The 21,885-nt window shown below is 39.9% G+C and overlaps 1 protein-coding gene across 24 annotated transcripts in view; it reads right to left on the bottom strand.

Annotated features, from left to right (window-relative positions):
• Positions 1 to 21,885, bottom strand: part of BBX (BBX, HMG-box containing) — a 140,088-nt gene that overhangs the window by 29,813 nt on the left and 88,390 nt on the right. For 23 of the 24 annotated variants that reach the window (XM_027681013.1, XM_027681014.1, XM_027681008.1 and 20 more), the window contains 4 exons: positions 17,064 to 17,131; positions 10,650 to 10,730; positions 8,340 to 8,420; positions 2,852 to 2,932 (listed from right to left, as the gene is read on the bottom strand). In XM_027681013.1, coding sequence (XP_027536814.1) covers positions 2,852 to 2,932; positions 8,340 to 8,420; positions 10,650 to 10,730; positions 17,064 to 17,131 — 311 coding nt within the window. The remainder of the gene's footprint in view (positions 1 to 2,851; positions 2,933 to 8,339; positions 8,421 to 10,649; positions 10,731 to 17,063; positions 17,132 to 21,885) is intronic. The other variant, XM_027680993.1, reaches the window with a different exon arrangement.

The raw sequence follows: 21,885 nt of genomic DNA on the forward strand, positions 1-21,885 counted from the left end.
GGCATTGCCTGTTGCTGTCCTATAGGACTCATATAAAAGAGATCCTACGAAACCCAAATTAAGACTCTCAAGCCTCTGGTAACCTCTAGTACTGCTCAGAGTAAAAAGAGGCTGTCATGCAAGCAGGTTGCTTATTATCCTCCAGAATCTTTTTCTTGTATCAGGCTGTGATCCTTGTCAGTACTTTAGAGTGTTTTGTATCAGTTTTGAGCTAGGTGCAAAGAAATGATCTTTTTCTAATCAAATTAAAAGTATCAGTCTCAGGATTGGCCATTAGTATGAACAAAATATTCTATCTTTAAGGACATAACTCCATCATCTATGATCAGGCTTGCGGGTTTCTTACACTTGCTTCCTTAGAAAGTGTAAGAAAACGAAGTTATAAGGGACTGGAGAACTGTAGCATTTACATCCTTTCAGCTCTCCCTTTCCCCCACACTCAGTATTCATTGCTCTGAACCAACACGGGCCCACAAAGTCAACTTTGCAGAATTCAGCCCATCATTGCCATAAAGCAAATAAACAAAACCAAATGCCATCTCTACATCTCCTGGAAGCTGCAACTCTTCACAGCATCTCCCAAGCTCCGATCATTACAGTTCAAGTCTTCAAATGTTGCTTATAACCAAGTGTTGTGAGTGCTCTGCAGCAGAAGTGGCCTCCTTGCCCTGTGGAGGTGATGCTCAACCCCACCACTGACTCCCTTCACTCTCATGCCTCCACTCTGAAGCCTAAAGACAGAGCAAGCATTTGGGCACAGCAAGAGACTCTGCAGAGCTGATCAGCAACAGCCTCCTAGGCTGCAGGCTGCAGAGTGGAAACTTAGAAATCCTCAGGATTTTTTAGGAAATAACCCACTTCTGCATTTTATTTTAATCACCATCTGTGAAATACTGAGAAATACCAAAAAGGAAGGCATAAAGAAGACGGAAAAAAAAGAAAATAAAATTGGTTAATCCACACAGCAGAAAGATGAAGGAGGAGCAGAGCAGTATGGTGTGCTGGAGAAGACAGGCTCCCACACACCATGCACTTGCCATGCCAGCAACATGGAGACATCAGTCCAGTCCCCTCCAGTGCACAGCACCTGCAGTTTGGAGTTACAGTGGCACAGCACAGCTGTCTGCCAAATCAACTTGCAAACCTAAGACACCCTTGAGGTGATAAAGAACACAGTTTATTTGGGATGCTCCAAACCAGGTTCTGAACTGCTATCTGAAAACTTAAGCTGAATGTCTCTTAGATTTTATTTATCCAATTATAATCCAACATTAGAGATCCCCAAAACTGGGGGGAAAAAAAAGAGAAAAAAAAGAAGAAACAAATCAATAGCACTAATGTCCTACAAGAGCTAGAGACGAGGATGTGCTTAGCACATCTGCCATGCTTTTCTCTGTTTGAATCAGAGCCTTTAACATTCATTTTGTGTATTAAATTAGGCTTGCAGGAATCCATCTGAGCAATCACTGAGAGATCACACAAACCTGTCCAACACACACACACGTCATGCTGCCAGACTTAGCTTCACTTTTTCTGCCACCTGCAGTACAAACTGTGCACTCCTGCGGACAAGCACCTGTCCCTCCCCTAAATTAGGGCTTCACAGTCACATCACAACTTCTAATGCTGACTTCCAAAAATCAGACTGCACTCAGCCAAAGCCTTACTCCAGAACAGCACTACTCATAGCCTGCTGCTGTCCTGTAAGAGGATACCTCAAAAACCTCTGGTGTCCCTGACTAAATATTATCTGCCCTTCTGCTGTCCCAGGGCTCCACCAGCCAAAAACCCTTATGGATAACTGATTACGTTAGGTGTAATCACCCTTGCACAGTCACTGCTGACAACACAGCACATATTCACAAACTCTACTACTGCCAGGGACTGCCTGCATGGTAAGGCAGGTTTTCTTCCACTCATTTAAGTTCCTATAGCTGCATTACTATCCATGGAACAAAGCGTGAAATACTTTTATTTCAGCGCTTCCAACCTCTGTCTTTTTTTTTCCTGAGAGGGACTGACCTCACCAGCAAGGATATAGGGCTGGATGTCACTAGACAGAATCCAGAAAACCATTTTCCTCACTGAAATAGGATGTGGTTTTGAAATACAAAAAAACCAACAGAAAACAAGCAAAAAAAAAAGTGTACAAATAACTTGCTACCATATTCCCTTATTTAACTGGAATACAGCATGTATCTTCATCTTTCAAACATCATGAAGAATAGTACTTGCACATCAAGCCTCAAAGGGTTTTGAGCGAATAATCCGTATCAAAGAGGAGACCTCTACAAGGTTATATTTAGGACTTACAGGGAATTTCTAGGACTTTTGGGAAACCTGATCCAGCATTCTTCAATTTCAGAACTTAATACATTGCATCAACTTCCAATTCTTCACACAGATTTCTGATGACCTCAAAGTCTATTTTTCTTTTCCTATTCTCAGTCCCTGATTAAGCAACGCACCTTTCAATCCTTATAACCGAAGCTTTACTTTTTTAATCCTGGTATCCAACTCCTCATTAAAAAGAATGCTGTTATCTCTTGTCTTTGCTATTGTCCTGTGCACTGTTTTTACTATAGTTATAAAGCTATTTTTTTCTAAAAGGAAGTGTAACTTTTTCTGTTCTGTCTCCAAGAAACTATGCACATTGTACATAAAGGTGTGTAAAAAACCCCTAGGTCCCTGGGGCCATTGCCACTGCCTAATTCTCCTGCTATTTTATTACTTACTAATCTATGTTTCTGGAAATACCAAATTTGATTCTAGGGCAAACCTTACACATCATTTTTTGGGGGGAAAAGATACACACATCTTCCCATAGTGATGCTACCGGGTATCACTTTACCTCTGCCAACTGGAAGAGTGCCGACTTCCCACAGTGCTTTACTGGCTCAGGACTTGGCAACTGGGAAGTATTTGATGAGATCTAGGTTACAAATGAACAGAAGAGAAAATATTTCAGTGGCACACAGGAAAGACAGAAAGGAAGGGAGAAAAAGAATGAAAAATTAAGGGGTTAGTTAAATCAGTCACTTTTACATCCTTCTGGCAAAAGGCCCTACTTCAGATAGACAATCCCATCCAAGAAACACTTAACAGGTATTTAGAAGACAGTGCAATACAAGCAAAACCAGCATTTCTTCCTTAGATTAGGCTAATGGATACTCAATCTATGTTTGTACTAATATTCCATCATGCTGTGAGTTTTATGTGTGTTTTTTGTGACTAAGTGAACAAGATATACCTGCTGCTTGAAAACATGAACTGTGGTGGTCAAGGTTAAATGAAATTCTCCTGGAAGGTCTGGGCAGTATTTCCCATTTAGTCAGACATAGAAGAGGACCATCTGTCCTCACAGGCACCGCTAGTTTCATTTTCTTTAGTTAGAAAAAGGAAATAAGACCTTACGTCTGGAGATCAAATCTAGCCTTCCAAATAGCTGTTGGTGTACCACCACCAGCCCTGAGTAAATAACTACTGCCACACTTCAGGTAATTGCTTTTACAGCCAGATTTCTTCAGATGTGCTTCCAAGTGCAGCGTTGTAAGTTCACCAACGCAAGAATTAATAATTATTTATCAGATTTGACCTTTTTTGACATGGCATTACATGGTAGTATTTGACCTGGAAGCCTTGAAAAGCCTTGGGGCAAGATCTCCAGTGTGTCCATGGGATCTGCCTCATCACAAAAATCACACTCAGCATCATGACTGGGCAAATAGTGACAGGACAAGGGGCAATGGTTTTGAACTGAAAAAGGACAGTTGATGTTAGGAAGAAATTGTTTTCTCAGAGGGTTGTGAGGCATTGGAACAGGTTGCCCAGAGAGGTTATGGCCCCATCCCTGTAAGTATTCAGGGCCAGGTTGGATGGGGCCCTGACCAATGTGGTGTAGCAGAAGGTGTCCCTACCCATTGCAAGGGGTGGAATGAGATGGGCTTTAAGGACCCTTCCAACACGAACAATTCTATGGTTCTATGATTTCTCTATGCAAAAATTATCAGCTTTGTCTTTCTTCTTATATTTAACTCTTTCTTTTGAACTAGATTATTTGAAGAATTTACCTTTGAATTGTCAAAGAGATTTATTACACTCCCCACTCATCCCCCACTCAGGACATTCATTTCGCTTCAAGCTATTTAAAATGCAGTGAATAATACCCAAATGTACCCTAATAATAATTTTTAATATTATACTAAAATAATTCAACATTCTAGTTTTGCTTTCAGACTGTTCAGTGAATCTGCTCAGGTCCCCACTGAACTAAGTGATCTTGTACACTGCACTTTGCAGGAAGAAGGTCTTGACTTTTTAATCTTTCTACCATAATAAATTCTCACCTCTTAATGATTTTTTCAGCACAATATGAATGGCAGAAAAGGGACAGAATAACACCCACACACTGAAGCATAGCCTGAGAACATACAGGCATATCTTGCCTCCTGATGCACTAAGTGAGGACAGAGCAAGCAAATTCTGACAAGACAACAGGTGCTTCTAAAAAAATGTGAGATCCTTGTAGCACTAATAGAAAGAGATTAAGCCAAAAATTCACTTCAGTGCAAAAAGAAAATAAATTTCAGAGTTAAGAAAACAAATTGCAAGTGACATAACCGTGTAAGTCATTCTGCTGAAGTTGCTGGCCAAACATCAGAAGGAAGAGGATGGCTGATCAATCAGCTCTCAGTGAGATTACAAATCCCACTCCCTGTCTTAACAACATGTTCCAGCTTTAATTAGAATAATCAGAACCTGCAGTACTACAACCACAAATAGCCCCTTGTTATGTAGAGGTTTAAGTTGGGTGATCATTACAATCAAGTTACTATCTTTTATTACAATGCAGGTATAATTTTAGCTACTATATTATATTTCAGTTTGCATAAGAAACATGTGCCATGGCACCACATTTTCATTTCCCTCCTAGAATAGGCACTGCACTTCAATACAAACATTTAACAATTTCAGCATATGGGCAAACAGCAAATACATTCATTTTTATCTGGGAAGATTACAGCTTTCCCTATGGGAAAACTGGAAGAGAAGACACGGATTAATTCTTACACTCACCATTTCAAGGCATTTTGACCAAAAGTTTTGGATTCAAATCTTCTGTTTAGCACAGAAATAAACAGAAAAGACTGCCTGCAAGCCTTCTCAAAGTGAGTATGTGAGAATGCAGGAGGGACAAAATCATCTGCAAGCATGCATTTTTTCTTAAGTGATAAATAAGCTGCTGGACTAGTAAAAACAAATCCACCTTGTTGCATACCACATGTGATTATTTTTTTTGTACTATATCACCTAGAGAAAAACTTAAGAAAAGCTGCTGAATGCAAAGAGTTTTTGGGGTTTGGATTCATTTTGTTTTTAAGATGGCTGAACTAGCAATTTTTCTGCTTCCACTCCTGGAAGCCTTTTCTTTGTTTAATAACAGATGAGAGTTTAGCTAAGTAAATCCAAGAGGTACTCTTGTTTCCTCTCAACGAAGCAATCGTCACCATCTGTGCACGTCTGCCAAACACATACAGTAAGACCAAGAGAGCAAGGGGTCCCATCTGCTCTGCTTCCCTCACATGGCAAGGAGGATGACAGCGACCAGCCCATGTGAGCAGACAGCTTGCAAACAGCCACCACGCTAAGGAACACAGCTCACTGCTCAGCAATCACTGGCCTATATAATGGCTTTCCATAAAGGTACAAATGAGAAGGACAATAGTAGGGCCAAGTATTTGCAAGATCAGAGCAGCATGAGAAAGCTGAAAGTGTAACTTGGCAACACTCCAAACTTCAAAAAAACTCTTACGAGGATGTCACATCACCTTTGAAGGCCTCCAAGGCACTTGCCTGCACACCCGCAAGACCCAACAAAGTCTTGCTCCCAGGATTTTCATCATCTGTAGTGGCAAGTCACTGGGCAGGCCTCATTAGCCATATCCTCAACAGCTTTAATTGACAACTATAGCACTTGGGACAGACAACCAGATGAAAGACTAACTAAGGTTGTAAAGACAAAAAGAATCCCACCTACTCTGCATAAATCGAGTTGTTTCTGAGTGACAGGGCACTTGTACTCTGGGGGTAAAGGTGTCCATTTTAAATGACACATCTACTCAATGGGATCACTGTCTTCACAAAGAGGCACTCTTACTCACCCATCTGCAAAGGCGGTGAAGAGAAAGGGAACATATGAGGAACACCCAGCCAGAACCAAAACTGAGCTGGGATGGCTGCCAGAAGTCTCCAGGCACATGAGACCACAGCACACTTCACATTTCTTCACAGGTCTACTTGGCTAGTGGTTAAATAACTACTTTCTCTCCCTCTGTTTTTCTTTTGTAGCACTGTACATTGCTGACAGCAGCCCACTGCAAATTGCTTGCCATAATTTAGCTTACTAAATGCAGTAATGCATTCATATAGACAGGACCCAGTAGGAAGTGGAACAGTAAGGAACAGGGACTCTTGCCAAACTTGACAAAGACAGCCTGTGCAAATGAAAGTCCTTATATTTGATCGAGCACAAGCAGCTTTAATAGTGGGGGAGAAAGCTTAAAGAGGTTCTGTAATATGCTCAGTACCTTCCCCTGGAACAACCTAAATGAAATCAGGCTGCAAGCTTAGAAAAATGCCATTTCTCTACTGCTACAGATAAAACATCATGTTCATCACTGCCATTAAGGTTTTATGGGAGGAATAACCATGGCCTACAATGTGGGCTTTTTCTGTTCTCTTTTCTTTTCCAGATTTCTGTACCTTATTTCTAGCCACAGAACAAACCAAACCCCTCCAGATTACACACACATTTAAATACTTTTATAAGAAAAAGAGATTAACTCTGACTCTAAAACCGTCCTCAGCAAATTCTAATAAACTTTCTAAGCACCTCTTCTGCCTAACATTTTATGATTCATACATGCACTCCAATGTGCAAAATGAGCTGGCTCAGCGTAGTGGCATGCAACTCAAAGCACTGCCACATCCATATGACAATTTTCAGGTTTGTTATTTTGTTGTTTGTTCAATTAGAGATTTTAGGTTCTGTGAAATTCTGAAAGTATGGCTAAGCCACATTTGACAATTTAAGAATGTTGTACTAAATGCAATACATACCCTGTTCAACTCTGCAGATATCCAAAATTGGTGTTTAATTAAAATGTAAGATGGCTAGTATTTTTAAAACTAAGTTAGCAGATTCATTTGTGCAATATTTTGCAATAAAATTCACAAGAAATGTTCTCCAGCATGTATCTTTTAACTTGGTTTAAAAGGCAGGCTTCAGCACATATCTTCACCCTGCTCAATTCCACTAATTTTCTCAAAAGATTCCAAATTGACTTGTAACTTTCAAAAAAAAGGTGATACATATGAAAACACCTTCATGATTAGAGATATTAACTTTATTGTACCTTTTGCAGTGGTGTTTGTAGTCAGGTATTTTATGGCACCTGAATCAGTAAATTATTTCTTCTTCATTGGCCCTCCTAAGAAAAACACCAAGGCCCATTCTAGCTAAGCTAAAAACACACAGTGCACATTAGCTTAACATTTCACTGAAAGAAGCACGTTGTATGTAGTCAAACCTCTGTAAATACACAGAATAACAAACAGGGTATCTTTAAATCCCATTATGCTCCTCTGCAACAGTGCCAGCTCCAATCCCAGACTTTTCAGAGACACACTGAATATACCTGTACCATAATTGATTCTGCAAGAAGTACCAGACTCCCCCAAATGGGCAAGAAGAGTATATGTGTGGAAATTCAATTCACAGAGAAACATTCAATACATGGGTAAAGAAATTCTTAAAAGCAATGTTTAATGAACTCCAAATCTTCAATATGTGGAGGAAGGTGCATAGGTTATATACTTATGGGTAATTTATAGTTTTGATAAGTCACCACCTAATGATGCTGTTAAATATCCTTGTAGCTGCTGTGATAAGCTTCCTTTGACCTGCAAGGATCTTCAAATGCTCCTGCCTCTAGGGCAGTTGCTATTTTGCACTGCTGCAGCCTCTTCCACAGGCAGTGCTTAGTGTAATTTCAGAATGTCTTTTAATTGTTGTTTTCCTAGATGTAAATTAAAAGGCCATTTGGAAAACATGTCTGCAGTGATCCTTTGGTATGGAACTTCTCTCATATATGCTCCAGCTGGTACAACTGGCCAACATCTTGTCCATTCCACCCAGGATTTTCTTTACACAATGGTGAAGAAGACAAACATCTACTGATGAGAATCCCTTGTAAGACAGGGTGCTTAGCCATTCAGTGACAACTCTTACCAGTTCCTTGATTCCTCCCATCCTCCCCCACCGTATTCAGCCATTATACCTCAGCAAACTGAAACAATGCGGACTCCTCCGTTTGTTTTACTGCCCCCGGGACTCCAGGTTGTGATGTGTTTGAAGAGATCTGTCAGGAAAACAATTATGCTTGCATTACCTAACTCCTCAGTTTCAGTATCAAACTTCAATATATTAAATTTCTGATCCATCACACACAAAGACTCCTGGTACCCAAGAGCAAGCAAACGACCCCCAGCACACCCATACAACAATCAGCTTTCCAGGAGGCAGGTAAACAGGTGATCTGTGAAATGGTAATCTTAAATTATTTTTCAGAGGGAAAGCCTTTCCTAGGATCAACAAAACAGGCTTTTTTGAAGGGCTTTTATTTGCTGGCTGATATGTCAAAGGAGGGTTAGCAACAAAAACTTAACACTATATTGTATTTCACAGTTCAGTGAAAGACCTGAGACTGCAGAATAGTGGTGATGACAGAGCACAGATTGCTACTTTGCACAGAAGGTAAGTGTGGACAAGGACACGTGTGCAAGTATTTTGAGATACCAGATCTATCCCAGACACTAAGGTAACTGCATTTCATGCTGCTTAACTTGTGCCAATTAGTTTTATTGCCAGTGACACATCTGAATAATGTTAGGCCTTGGTACGAGTACTAATTATTTTGCCATTGACACACACCTGCAATGCACTTGTTAGGTGCACCCTCACTACAGGCTGTTTAACATCCTAGAAAAGTAAGACTAGGTAAGATGCATTGCTAATTCCTGATCATCAGTAAGGTACTTCTAAACCACATGTGCTTGTTTCCTGGCACCCAATGAAATTTTTCTTCAATGGGTAAAGAAAAGGGCTTGTGACCACTGGCTTAGCAAGAGCTTATCTGGCAGCACACAACACAATTCCTGCCTACTACCACATGGATCTGGCACTTCCCTGCTTCAGCACTGTAAAATGAACTGAAACAATTAGGTGAGCTGGTATTTGTCTTACTCTTTAAAAGATTCAGCAGTGAAATTCAAGAAACAGACCATTATCAAGAAGAACTATGCAATGTATGACATTGCTCTACTGACAGTGTACGTGTACAGAAGCATCTCAGAAATACTGGAAGATGGATGTTGAGTCATTACCATAGAAGTGTCATAAGTGACACTGGAATTAACCAATTCTAAGAAGCTTCTAAGTATTGCTTTTTATTGCTGGCACACCAGGCCTCTCCTCTTCTTAACAAGAAAAGCCAGCAGGCTGTTTAAGAGCCTAATTACAGGTTATTTATTTAACTCTGGCCATTACCTTTAATCAGTAGTAAAGGATCAGTGCTCCAATTTATTTCTAATAAATTTTGAAAGCCTCAGATCTTAAAATGGAACTCAAGTTCTTGTGCGTTAATGTTAAAACAAACAAACAAAATTATCATATTTTCTGCGTGTTAGGATTCCAATGTATCTGGTCCATAAGTGATGGCATTTAGGGAGGAGTATGAAGGAGCACATATCAATGAATATTAAACATAAGGGAGTCAGATTCACAGCTGGTGTGGATACAGATAATAAAAAGAAGCTCCGGCTACGACAAAATTTCTTTCTGTATGCAGTTAAACACCACCCAGTGTTCTGTACAATCAATATTTATGCAGCTAAATATTTCTATGTCATTTGATTACGACTATTTCAAAAGTTGGAATGATACAAACAAGTGATGCTTGCAGATGACCAGGATTCCTTGCAATCTTTTGTGGTGTTATTTATATCAATGAAACCCACTAACACTCGGCTGAAGCAGAGTACACTTTAAAGAAAAAAAAAAACACCACCACACCACAGTTACACTTCTAGCAGTAAGTGGAATATGTTGACAAAAATATTATACATTGCAAAGTTAAAGCATAGTTGCATAGAGCTATTTGGTGGTTATAGAATAGAAGAAAATTTTGGAAATTCCAGCACTACAGAAGCTGATGACTAAAGCCACCATAGTAGATTAGAAACATAATGTAACATCCAAATACACATCTTAAAACTTTGGTTAATAAGGTTCTAGTTTAAAACTAAGTGCAGGAATGACATATCTCTAAATTAGAGCTTAGACCACAGCTCCATTATTGCACCAGGGTTTCCACCACGCTCCTAAACACACTCTCCGCACTCAAGTCTGACCTACCTATCTATGATAGGTCTGACCTACCTATAAACGATTCAATAGCATAAATCCAAAAAGAAGAAACAAATAAAAGCACAAATTTTATTTAAAGAATTTTGATTTTTCTTTCAGCTGAACATCAGATGCTTCCTAAAAGGAAACACTTGGGAAGAAAACCCTTTTTAAAGAAACTCACCTCTGCAAACTGAAACAATGATGACTTCTGACAGGCTTCTGTAGAATTAGTTGCATCAGACTGGCAGGTACTGGAGGAAACCTGAAACAAGGGGTGTGCAGAGTAAGACCTCAACAGTGTTTCTTTCAAGCTAAGAACAACAGTGAGCAAAATAAAATAGAGCATTTAAGAGAAAATGGACAAGCTAATGTTTCACAGTCCTGGAAAGATTAAATCATATTTATAGATGAAAAGATAGTTTAGCACTCATTTTAATGCATTTGAAAATCATCTAAGAAGAAAGACTACAAAAAACACCAGGTTTTTTTCTTTTATAATTCTGAACTTGTCAGAATAGTTTTATTGAACAGAATACTAAACGGATTATATTGGGCTACACACTCAACTATCTTGTACTGGTGATGCTATCAACACTGCTATATCTGTGGTTGGTACTATCATTCTGAATAAGAAGATTACCTAGAAGGTAAAAAATGTTTTGAAGACACTGAGAGTTACTAAGTGATGGAAATACTTATTAGAAAAATAATTCCAAATCTTGACAGCATGAAAGTAAGTAGATAAGGGGAGCCCAAGCCTAAAATTGCTAAAATAATGTACCTAAACATCCATCTTAGGGGTGCTTTTGAGAAGTAGTGCAAGAAAGAGTCATAACACCTGAAATCAAAATACCAAAAACTGATTGTTCAAAACCAAAAGCCTTATTTGAATTAACACTGAGCTTAGCCATACTATTCTTATTAGCTAGAAATGTTTTAATCAAGCCTCATTCTGTAAAGGATCTCTATCAAATATGATATATTCATTAAGTACTACATTTGAGTGTGAAAGATGTACATATGTAACTCCTAGGAGCATAAAGTACCTTTAGTATAAAACAAGGTGTGTAACATGGCTTTTAAGAAACAGAAGAAAAGGAAGGAGGCTTTGTAAGATTTTAGGAAAAGTAACAGGATGGAAATTTTTTTTCCTAACAATTTTTACTTTTTCCACAAAATTTCAGTTTATTTAAAACACTGCAACGCAAATGTGGGTTTTTTTTTCTCTTATTTATTACCGAAACAAGTATATCAGTAGCTTTTACTGGTGAATGCAAACAAGATACAGCTACCAACTGCACCTTTTGCTGGTAAGCACGTAGCAGAAAATGCAGACCTACATAACGTGCTGTTTGCACTGCTGCTGTTTGTCTGAGATGTTTAAGCACCGTAATAGCACCAGCGGTATTTTGTTTCAGGAATCTGCTACCCACGCTCCCTTGAAAACACTAAATCTGAGTGTAGCAACCCACAGGCCAAGGGGAACTCTACCAACACGACAATTTACTTTCTTGTTTCTTCCCTGACATAAAACCAAGCAGCACTAGTGACTCCTATGATCTATATTTTCATTATATTTATCAAACACTGAGAAGGATGTTTTATCAGCATACTGTGGAGTATACCAGCCCAAAGGGTTACAAAGAATGTATCTTTAATGCCTGTCTTTTGCTTTTTCAATGGCTCGTTTCACTGTTTGTTACTGTTTTTTCTCATGTTTCTGTAGGATCTGTTTAAAATGTCTGTGCCTCAGCAGTGGTCAGGATTGTTCTGGGAAAGCATCTTGCTGCTGTTGAGTGACCCATCTCTGCAAGTCTGACACTCTGCAGTGGTGTGAAATATGTAAGGTTGCCACCTGCATGTCTGAGCACTCATTTGGTTATTTTAGGCCACTTCACTGGTGGGATTCTCCCAGGAATAACCAAATTTGGGGTTGGTTCCTCATATAACTTAACTTTTCTGCCTTATGTAGCTTAGCTTGCAGTGTCCACTGAAGCAGTTTGTTCATAAGTGGAGCCTTTCCAATGCACCATGCAAAAGGGCACAACTTTGCTTAGGAGAAGCCACGTGAAAACTCCCAGCTCCTAAGGTGGGCACTGCAGGGCTACGCATTCCTGAACTCTGCCCAGCTGCCCATACAGAGGCTGGGCTGTGGCTCCGCAGCTCCATCTGCCTATCCAGGGCCATGTCCACCGGAACACGTCAATACATGCCTGAGATGGCACGGCACAAATCAACTGTGAGTTAGGAGCCACTGACCCATGGACCCCAGGAGCACTGTGCTGGAGTGGAGATGCCCTCCCAAGGGAGGCTATCCCGGCTCAGCCCCTGAAACACCAGGGCTGTAAGACATTCCCTCCCTGGGCAGGCGCAGGGGGAAGATGAGTGTTCTCGCTGCCTCCTCTCGTGCTGGGGGTAGGCACAGCTTGTTCACTCTGTGGTACAGGAACTACTTACTGTGGAAGATGCAAAGCCCAGTTTTCTACAGATTTGTGTGTAAAGGACAGATGGACAGATTGATGGCGCACAGTAACTCAGAGGAGATTTCATAGTTGGAACCACTACACTTTTCCTATCACTTCCTCTTATTCTTTAAAAAGTTGATGCTGTTGCCTTTGCTTGACAGAGAACTAATTTGAGCTTGTTTCTTCTACTCTGCTGCTCCGCAAACACTCTTGACTTGTGGGAAACTTATTATCTCTAGGACTTCTAACCTTTGCCAGGCTGAACCCGATCAAAGCATTAAAATAATTACCAGAGGGAACAGATGCACAGATAGTGTCATTTGGTATGTCTCATTTCCTGCCGTAATAAAATGTCTTCAACATCTCATTGCATCTCCTCTTTCCTCCTCCCAACTTACCCTCAAGCTGCATTGAGAGATTTTTCACTTCTGATTTACACCTTACACAGACCTGGCATCACGTACAAGATAACCTTTTGTTTAAAAAAGAAGGAAACCACAAGAATAACATCTCTGTGGCCTTCCTTTCCCTCCAGGGTACCGTAACCTGCTCTAAAATGATCACACCAAACAAAGGTGGAGGACAGACCCCAGGACAGCCTCTGGCTCACCTGCCACTGCCTGATGTGAAGCTTTAATGCTGTCCCGATGTGGGACAGGAGTCTGCTGCTGGGCAGTGGAAAGCCTGGAAACTGTTAGAAGAGACAGGTTTTGGACCAGACTATGAATTCTGGGATTTCTGGGCAGTAACCTACAGAGAGGCCACTAGGTGCTGCTGTAAGGCAAGGAAAGGGCCCGACGGATCAGTAAGGGAGATGTGCAGAGAAGCAAATGGGCAAGCAAGGAGCGCTGCTCACCCAGCTTCGGCCGTCCTGCTAATAACCCGCGGTGAGGATCAGGCTCTGCCTGGCACAACAAAAGCAGCTGGAGCAGACCCATCTTTGCTCAAGTGTTCAACAAAATATGCTCATATACACACCACAGTCTTGTGATCCAAAACCTAGGTGGAAACTCCCTGCATATCCAAATCCTTTGTCTACTTGCCCTTAAGGTCTGTAGCTTCTCTTGCTTATCTGCTTATTAGTAACTCCAGCTGCTGCCTGGAAATCAATTATATGCCAGCACTGAATTCTGTTAGTAGAAGAAAAGCTCTCTAGTCTACTGAAAAAAATAACGAAATAGGAACACACCGAGAGATGGCGACTGAAGCCTCAAAACAATTCTGTAAATATCACTGTTGTGCCTCTTCCCATCCTCCTGCTGGCAGGTCACTTTGTTACCTGACATCTGGGTTTCTGACAACCCGAAGATTAAATACCTTACTTGAAAAACCCCTATACATCCATTTAGCATAATCCTGACAGAACATCAGCAGATGTTGAAAATGTTTACGTGGGATTAATAGACAAGTGCAGTGTCCTTCATCTTCTCCCAAGTTCTGAGCAAAACTATGCCAGTGCTTCCCTCCTCTCCACTAACAACTTTTAAGATAACAATAGTATTTAAGACATATTACAAGGCCACCCAAGCCTGCATAATCACACATATGCACAGCAGTCACACTGCATTTTGACAGGTAATCTGTCTGGCAGACTCCCAGTTTAAGAACCATATATATGCATGTGTATCTTAAATGTATACACAGCCTTTAATGATAATGAAACCTATGTGATATAATTTAGAGCACTCTTTTAAAAATGACAGTGTCCATCCTTTTATTTTTTTAAAATAGAAATGCAGGGGTTTAGATGTACAACATGTATTTATATACTTACGTGCAGATAAAAACAATACATATATTCTCCATAGTTAACCAATTTCTGAACCTCTGCACTAACCATACCTCAGCAGTCACCTCAGTACATGAAATTCTCCGCCATGTCGATACCAACTCTAAAGCAATACAACTGACCCCTCTCCACTGAAGAACAAAGCAGCCTATCAACTCCACGATGAATTCTTGAGCTTCTTTCTGAGCCTGTCAAACCACATCCTAGCATGTTCTGCTAACCTCCCAAACACTGGTTGGAGTGTAAACCCATAAGCGTGGAAATCCAACCAAAGATTCTCATAAAGGCATGCAAAGATGAACATCCTATGCCTCGTCTGTCCACATGCCCGACAGTGGGAAGACAGAAGAGCTGTTCAGTTATTCAAGTCTAAATAGGTTTAGTATCATTACTGCATTTCAGAAACATGGGCCTAAGAAATATTTGCTCTGTATCTAATCATTGCTGAAACACAATGAAAAGCAAAATGGAAGACACATCAGGGCTGCCACACAAAAGAAACTGAGAAAGTTTCCCAGTGCATGGAAACAGAGCTGGAGACTTAATTCCCGTTAACACGTGGTTAGGAGGACTGAACTTCGTTCATTTGGGTCCCTTTGAGAATACCAATCACCCAGATTGTTCTGGGTTTTATATAGTGGACCCTCAAAAAGGATTGGAGATGTGCGGTTTCCTGGGAAAGTGCTCTGTGGCTTACCCGCTTCTCAGAGAGGGTAGTACAACTAAAATAGTATAACTGATTAGTACAGGCTAATTTATGGCCCATCGTGATTCTAAGAACAGCCAACAAGTCCCTCAACTAGTTTTGTTCAGGCTGTATTTATGACAATAATTTTGCTCCCCCCTTTTGGGGAAAGCAGATTACACAGCTTGCTTCTTTGATGTGGAGAGCCAGGTTTCAAAAGAAGACTACAGGCCCAGAAGAGCACAGCAGAGTATAGCTTATACATAAAGTGAATATTACATCACAAGTCATATTGCACACTCCTATCAGAAAAAATGAGGTTTATGTAGGCACACAGGAAACCTGTCTTTTGCTAAAAAAAAAGTCCTGATTAAAAAACTATCCATATACTAAAACAATCGCACAACACTCTTTCTGATTTGTCTCTAAATCTAAATGTAGATTTTATTCCTTCACTGTCATCTGAAATCATATTACTTGAGGCTGTTGTGTAAAATGAAGAAAACCCAACTCACAAAGACCTTTCTTAATGGAACTTAGTATTTGTGACTACAATATACCTTCCCTTACATTGAAACATAACAGCATAGTAAAAACAGTTTTTATGCTCCAAACTGAGAGGTTACAAGTTTGAAAAGTACAGGGCAGAATCATTTTAGCACAAGGCAATACATTTCTTTTCAATTCTTTGCCAACTCGACACTAGTGTTTCCGCAGCACGGAAGGCCAGCAGCCACACTTGCACAAAAACCTCCATGGCTCAAACTGGTGTGCAAAGCATGGAGGAGTCTTGGTGGTAGAGGAACAACCCATCTCAAACGCACTACACACTTTCCATTTGGGGGTATCACACGTAGATTAAGTTAATTATTGCTCTTCCTCCCAATAACAACAACAACAAAAAAGAAACCTTCCTCACTTCCACTGCTCTTTCCAGGCTAGAGATTTATGGCAGTGACTACCTATTTTACCCAACATACAAGCTGCTTTTTGAACAATTTCCAAAGCTAGCCTCAAAAATAGATCATATTAATAATCAATATAAAGAAAGACCAGAGGTCTCTGCACTACTGGAGATACGCAGGCACACTTATTTACTAGACCCCTTTGTAAAAATATAAAAAACGTTTATGATGGCATCTGAACTACAAACTTCTTTTTAGATATAAAGACTTAGTGAATAAGAGTAGACTGCAACACTTTGATTACCTCTTAGCACTTGCATGGTTTCAGAATGCCTATACAATGACATTGACTGCATCTAAGTTATTAGGTACTTATTTTGTTGTTAGTGCCAAGGTCACAGTTGTGTGAGGTATTACAAAAGCATATAAAATCCCTGCCCACAAAAGCTTGCAAACCACCTGTTTGTTAACACAGTGACAGTATTCCAAGCCCTCTACCTCTGGCAATATTCTTTCATAGGGTAGACTTGACTGGTGTGATCAAATATTCAGTCAGTAGAGTTAATATTAAACTGATACAAAAACTGGACTCAACCTCTACATTCACAGTTGGGATATGAGATTCACACTTCAGTCCCGCCTGAGATTACCTGAGATGTGTCCTAAATTTCATTCCCCACTGTCAAATATTCCTGTTATGAGGTCTCTTTAAACTGAGGGCCGTGGTAAGGGAGAGAAGAGAGTTCCTTACCTCTTGTGCAGTAAGTGCATGTTCCCCTGCTAGAAGCAGCATACTTAGGCCTCCCATTTGTGTAGGATCTGTTAAAAGAGTAAAACCAAGTCTTAAGTTGATTCATTTGCTTGTTTAAAAAAACTACCACTTGCAGCATTAAACCCCCAGAAGACTACTTGTCACAGACACTCTAAGCAAGTTGCCATAAAAGGCAGTTCAAGAGAATCACAAATAACCATTTCTGTACCCTCTGGGAAGGCTTTCAAAGCTGTTTGAAGGATTTAATTGGATTTGTGTGCTTAACACCCCATTGCGTGGATTTACAATTTTACTGCCAAAGGTTTTATGTACTACAGAGATGAATATCTTTAAAACAGCAACTGTAATGATCTCATACATAAATATACACAAAGATGTACATGTTTATAACTCAGTGGATGCTCCTACCAAGGGATTGGTTCCTTCTTTAGCCACTGAACAAATTAAAAGATGGAACAATACAACATGATCAACCTCAGAAGCAAAATTTCTATTTTCATTTATTGTTAATTTAGAGCTGCATTTAGTGGTGAAAAGTGCCAGCCTGACAGCTCTGAAGCATGAAGCGCTTGATCTTCTGTGCCAGAACAGCACAGGCACTGGCCAGGCAAGCTGCCTGCCTACTTGTTGCCCTGCCAATACAATATATAATCGAGGCAAGTAAAATGGAGATATAAATGTTCTTTCTCCAAGTATTTGATACTGACAGCTCCTCGCCTCCAGCCTTCCTGCACTTCAGGAGCTCAGAAAATGACAATAAGTGAAAGCAATAAACACTGGCACTGCATTAGCCAGGGAGTGGCTTTTCCACTCAGAACAGTGGTTGCTCTTCATCATTATGAAGACTAACTGTCTGATTTTCGGGGAATGCCTTGGAAGAAATGCTGGGGCCTCATTTAACAGTGTCATGTAGAGAGAGGGAGACAGACTCTGGCCCAAATATCTCATACAACAGCCACAACGTGAGAGAAACAGAAGTAATATCCTTGCTGTATTGCTGAAACATCAACTTCAGAATGATTAGACACACCAAAGCTAGGGAAATTTCCCCAGGTTTCACTAAGCATGTTTTTCAATATCCTTTTACTAAACTATACAAAAACTCTCTCTACAACAATAAATTACATGTAGCTGGGGCCATTCCCTGGAATGGAGGCCAAATGGCACACTTACCTTTGTCCATTTAGTTCCATTTTGGTATGCAAAATTTGGATGCAAAATAGCTGCAACTAAAATGCCCACTGGGAAATCCCCTGGCCCCTTCTCACTCAGGAGTGAGGCCAAGGAATTTGTTGATCTTTTCAGCTGACATGGGCTAAACTGGTACCTGTAAACCCCCAAACAATCTAGTGCTACAGATGATCAAGGTTCAGTTCATGGGAATACTCATTGGTGCTATTTAATTCAATACCACAGATACTGCCAAAAATTCTCTGGCAGACAGCATCTCACACTGACACTCACAAGGTAAGTTTTTTCACATGGTAAGTTTTTTCAATAATCTCTTAGAAGGGCATTAAATAGAAGCAGAGGAAAACAATGTGAATAACCCAGGCTCATTCACTATCTCAAGGACAGAAGAGTGGCTTATCATTATCTTTAAAATGTATCCTAAATAGCATCTGGCTTCATACCCAATATTCAACTAGAATTATTTTTTTCCTTCACCATAACAAACAGGTAGAAGGTGTGGGGGGGTTTTCATATTTTTAAGGAGTTTTTATTTTTAAATAAAAATGGAAAAAAAAGATTAAGCTTCTATGAAGACACAAGAAATTATTGAAAGTGTAGAATCTAGTAACAAGAAGTGGTTGAAGAAACGGAGACAAAAAATTGGAAAGGCCAGCAAGTACCTAAGCACAATTTGTAAGTGAAGTTCTCCTGTCAGCATAGCGCTTTATGCCAACAGAAACCATTCAGTCCTTCAAACCAGAGGACATCAGGGCAATTAAAAAGTGACAAGTGAACATGTATCTTGAAAAATAATGCCTGAGCAGGCTGTTAATTTGGAGGAAGGAGAGATCAGAAGAGATCTCCAGGCCCATCATAAACTTACAGAGCTGCATATTAAACAGTAACGGCTTGGCTGGTTGCTTTCTACTTTCTTTATTCCCATTGGAAGGGAATCCAAATTTGCAGAATCCAAATCTTCTAAGCATAAAGGGCTTTCTTCTAGTTTTGAGCTTAAATATACTCAGGGCCAGGCAGTACACATTTTTTCTGGTGCCTGCATCTTTAAGATTAATAACTGTTCTCCTAAATGGCATTTCCCTTTTCGGCATTTACAGGAATCGCCCTGCTCTTCTTCCACCTGCTTTCCTAGTCTAAATAACTCAAGATCTCCTGATGTCATCAAGCACATCCATCTCCAACGGTTCCAGCAATCCCTTAGCACTTTCTTATGCCCGCACCATACTGATGACTCCCAGCTGCTCTTTTACGCTTCATTTTAGTTATCCGTGGGTCTTTTTCCCCCTGCTCAGTTTTGGCCAACTGGAGAACACTCAGTTCATGGCTGTAAAATTCTTGCCCCTCTTCTTGGTGGTCTTGGCTTTCTGCCTTTTAAATAAGTAGCTTATCATAAGAGGACAAAGACAGAAGTGTTTTTTTTTTCCTGAAGTAAGCAAATACTTAAACTGTTTATTTAAATATAAAAATTAAGAGGAAGGAAAAAATGACAGCTAAGTGGAAAGTGAAAGTTTAATTTGATGCTTAAACAACTTGAACACTTATGCTGCAGCTGTAGCAGAGGGCTGGTGCTTAGATGTCTGATCGTGATAAAAACAAAAATCCTTCCACTAAGGTTTCAAATTACAAAATAACTTCACCTAAGGGAAGAAAAAATGTACATGTGCAAACACTGCCATATCTTTATAGTGTCGTCTCAGCACACCGATGTTTCTCTTCTGGCACTAAGAACTTAGTAGTAAGAAGAGTTAATTTCAAGGGGTATTTTGGAGTAATTTATAGTTAGATCAACAGTACTGAGAAAACAGCACACACATTTGACTTGCAGAATGGGAGGCAATTCGTGACTTTCTCAACAGCTTTTAATACTGATGAAACTTAAAACCACCACACTGTTTGGGAATGACATACTTTGTTAGTACTGGGCTGGTTAGAGACTCAGCAGGCTAACTTGTTCATCTTTGCCATTTTTCAGTCAGAGAAAGAAAGAACTGAGGAAGAACTAAGCAGAAAGAAGGCCAGCAGGTACCAGCTCCACCTAACTTTTACCTGGGTAAAGCATAATTAAGCTTCTTTCTAGAAAAACAAAAATAGCGTTTCTATAGGGATACAGCCTACTCTAGGAAGTGTCTTTTTTCCACCCTTTGCCTCACTAAAAAACATTTTGGCTCAGAGTTTTCTTCTGATGCAAAAATGTGAAAAATACTGGGAATCTTGCACATTTTTATGGCAAAGCTGTTGCAAACAACAGTTGCCTTTGCCCTACACCCTACAACAGATCACAGGTGAGCCATGTCATGAGGAAAGCATGCTCAACTACAACTTCCAGGCCAGATGATCAAGGACACTGATTTGTGGGTCTGCAGGTCAGAAGCCAAATGCTAGTGCTACACCTCAGCTTCTTGACCTAAAGGCAGGTGAACAAAAGAGACTTAAATGTGGGGTAACTATTCCTTTAATGACAAAAAAGTAAAGGCACAGCCTGTGTGGGACTTAAAAAAAAAAAGAAGAAAGATCTTACTATCTATATATTACATTTCCCAAAATTAAATGTAATATGTAAAAAGACAGGATCAGCAACTACCAACAAATAAAACAGATTTCCTGGCATGACTCTGTAATCATATAAACTTTGTCCTAAGTAAGTTATCTGCCTTGAAGATACAAGGCAGTCAGTAGCATTTCAAAGGTAAAAGTGTTTCTGAGGTGGTTCAGCTACATTTCAGTTCATCAGCTAGTATACAACTTGGATTTTAAAAGAGATCGTACTGGATAGAAGAATTAGAGTTGAATTGAACTATCACGTGAAGTCAAGAAGAGAAGAGCACAATAAACATATTTAGCATGAACTAGTAGTTGACAAAGCAGTAATCCATTTGGCATGGCACACTTGTCATCATGTGGATGCTGCTAACATGTCTGTCAGAACCTGTCATTATTTTATGAGCTATTGTTATACTCAAGAAATCGTCAGCCTTCACTGGTATGAGGACTGGACCAAGACCCCTATGAATTACTATGCTCATTGACTCAGTCTGCAGAAAAAAGATAAAAATAAAGACTATCACGTAGCACAGAAGGCCCTTCTTCAGAAATGAATGGCTCTATAGATAAAACAGTGGATCAGATTAGTTTCTACTTAATTCTCGATTTCTCTGTCCTTTGCTCTGACAGGTGTTGCTTCAAGATGTCTGTACTCAAAAATTCTACATTAGGATAGCCCAGCAGGAGCAGCAGGGGATGGGAGAGGTAGGTCAAGACCTATTACTTGTTCTTTGTGTTAAGTTAATAAATATTTAAGGAGCATAGAAATTATTCCTCTAATAGCAAAAGCAGAATGGGATGAAGGGGCTTGCGAATTTTGGAACTGATCTCCCATATATCAGAACTACATAGCATGAAAAACTTTATTTGATCACATTTCACAGTTCCTTAACAGCCAGAAGGAATTTCATCATGGAAATTTTCATACCACTATACTAAGGTATACATGCCTTTTATCCTTACACTTGTTCCATAAAACCATTTTCCACTCTCCAGCTCAAAATCTCTAAGCGGAAAAGTCCTATCTGCCACACACTTGTCATAAACTAGGTAGGATATGACAAAGTTT

Source organism: Neopelma chrysocephalum, unplaced genomic scaffold (genome assembly GCF_003984885.1).
Source record: "Neopelma chrysocephalum unplaced genomic scaffold, ASM398488v2 Primary Assembly neopelma1_60, whole genome shotgun sequence".
Taxonomy (NCBI): Eukaryota; Metazoa; Chordata; class Aves; order Passeriformes; family Pipridae; genus Neopelma; species Neopelma chrysocephalum.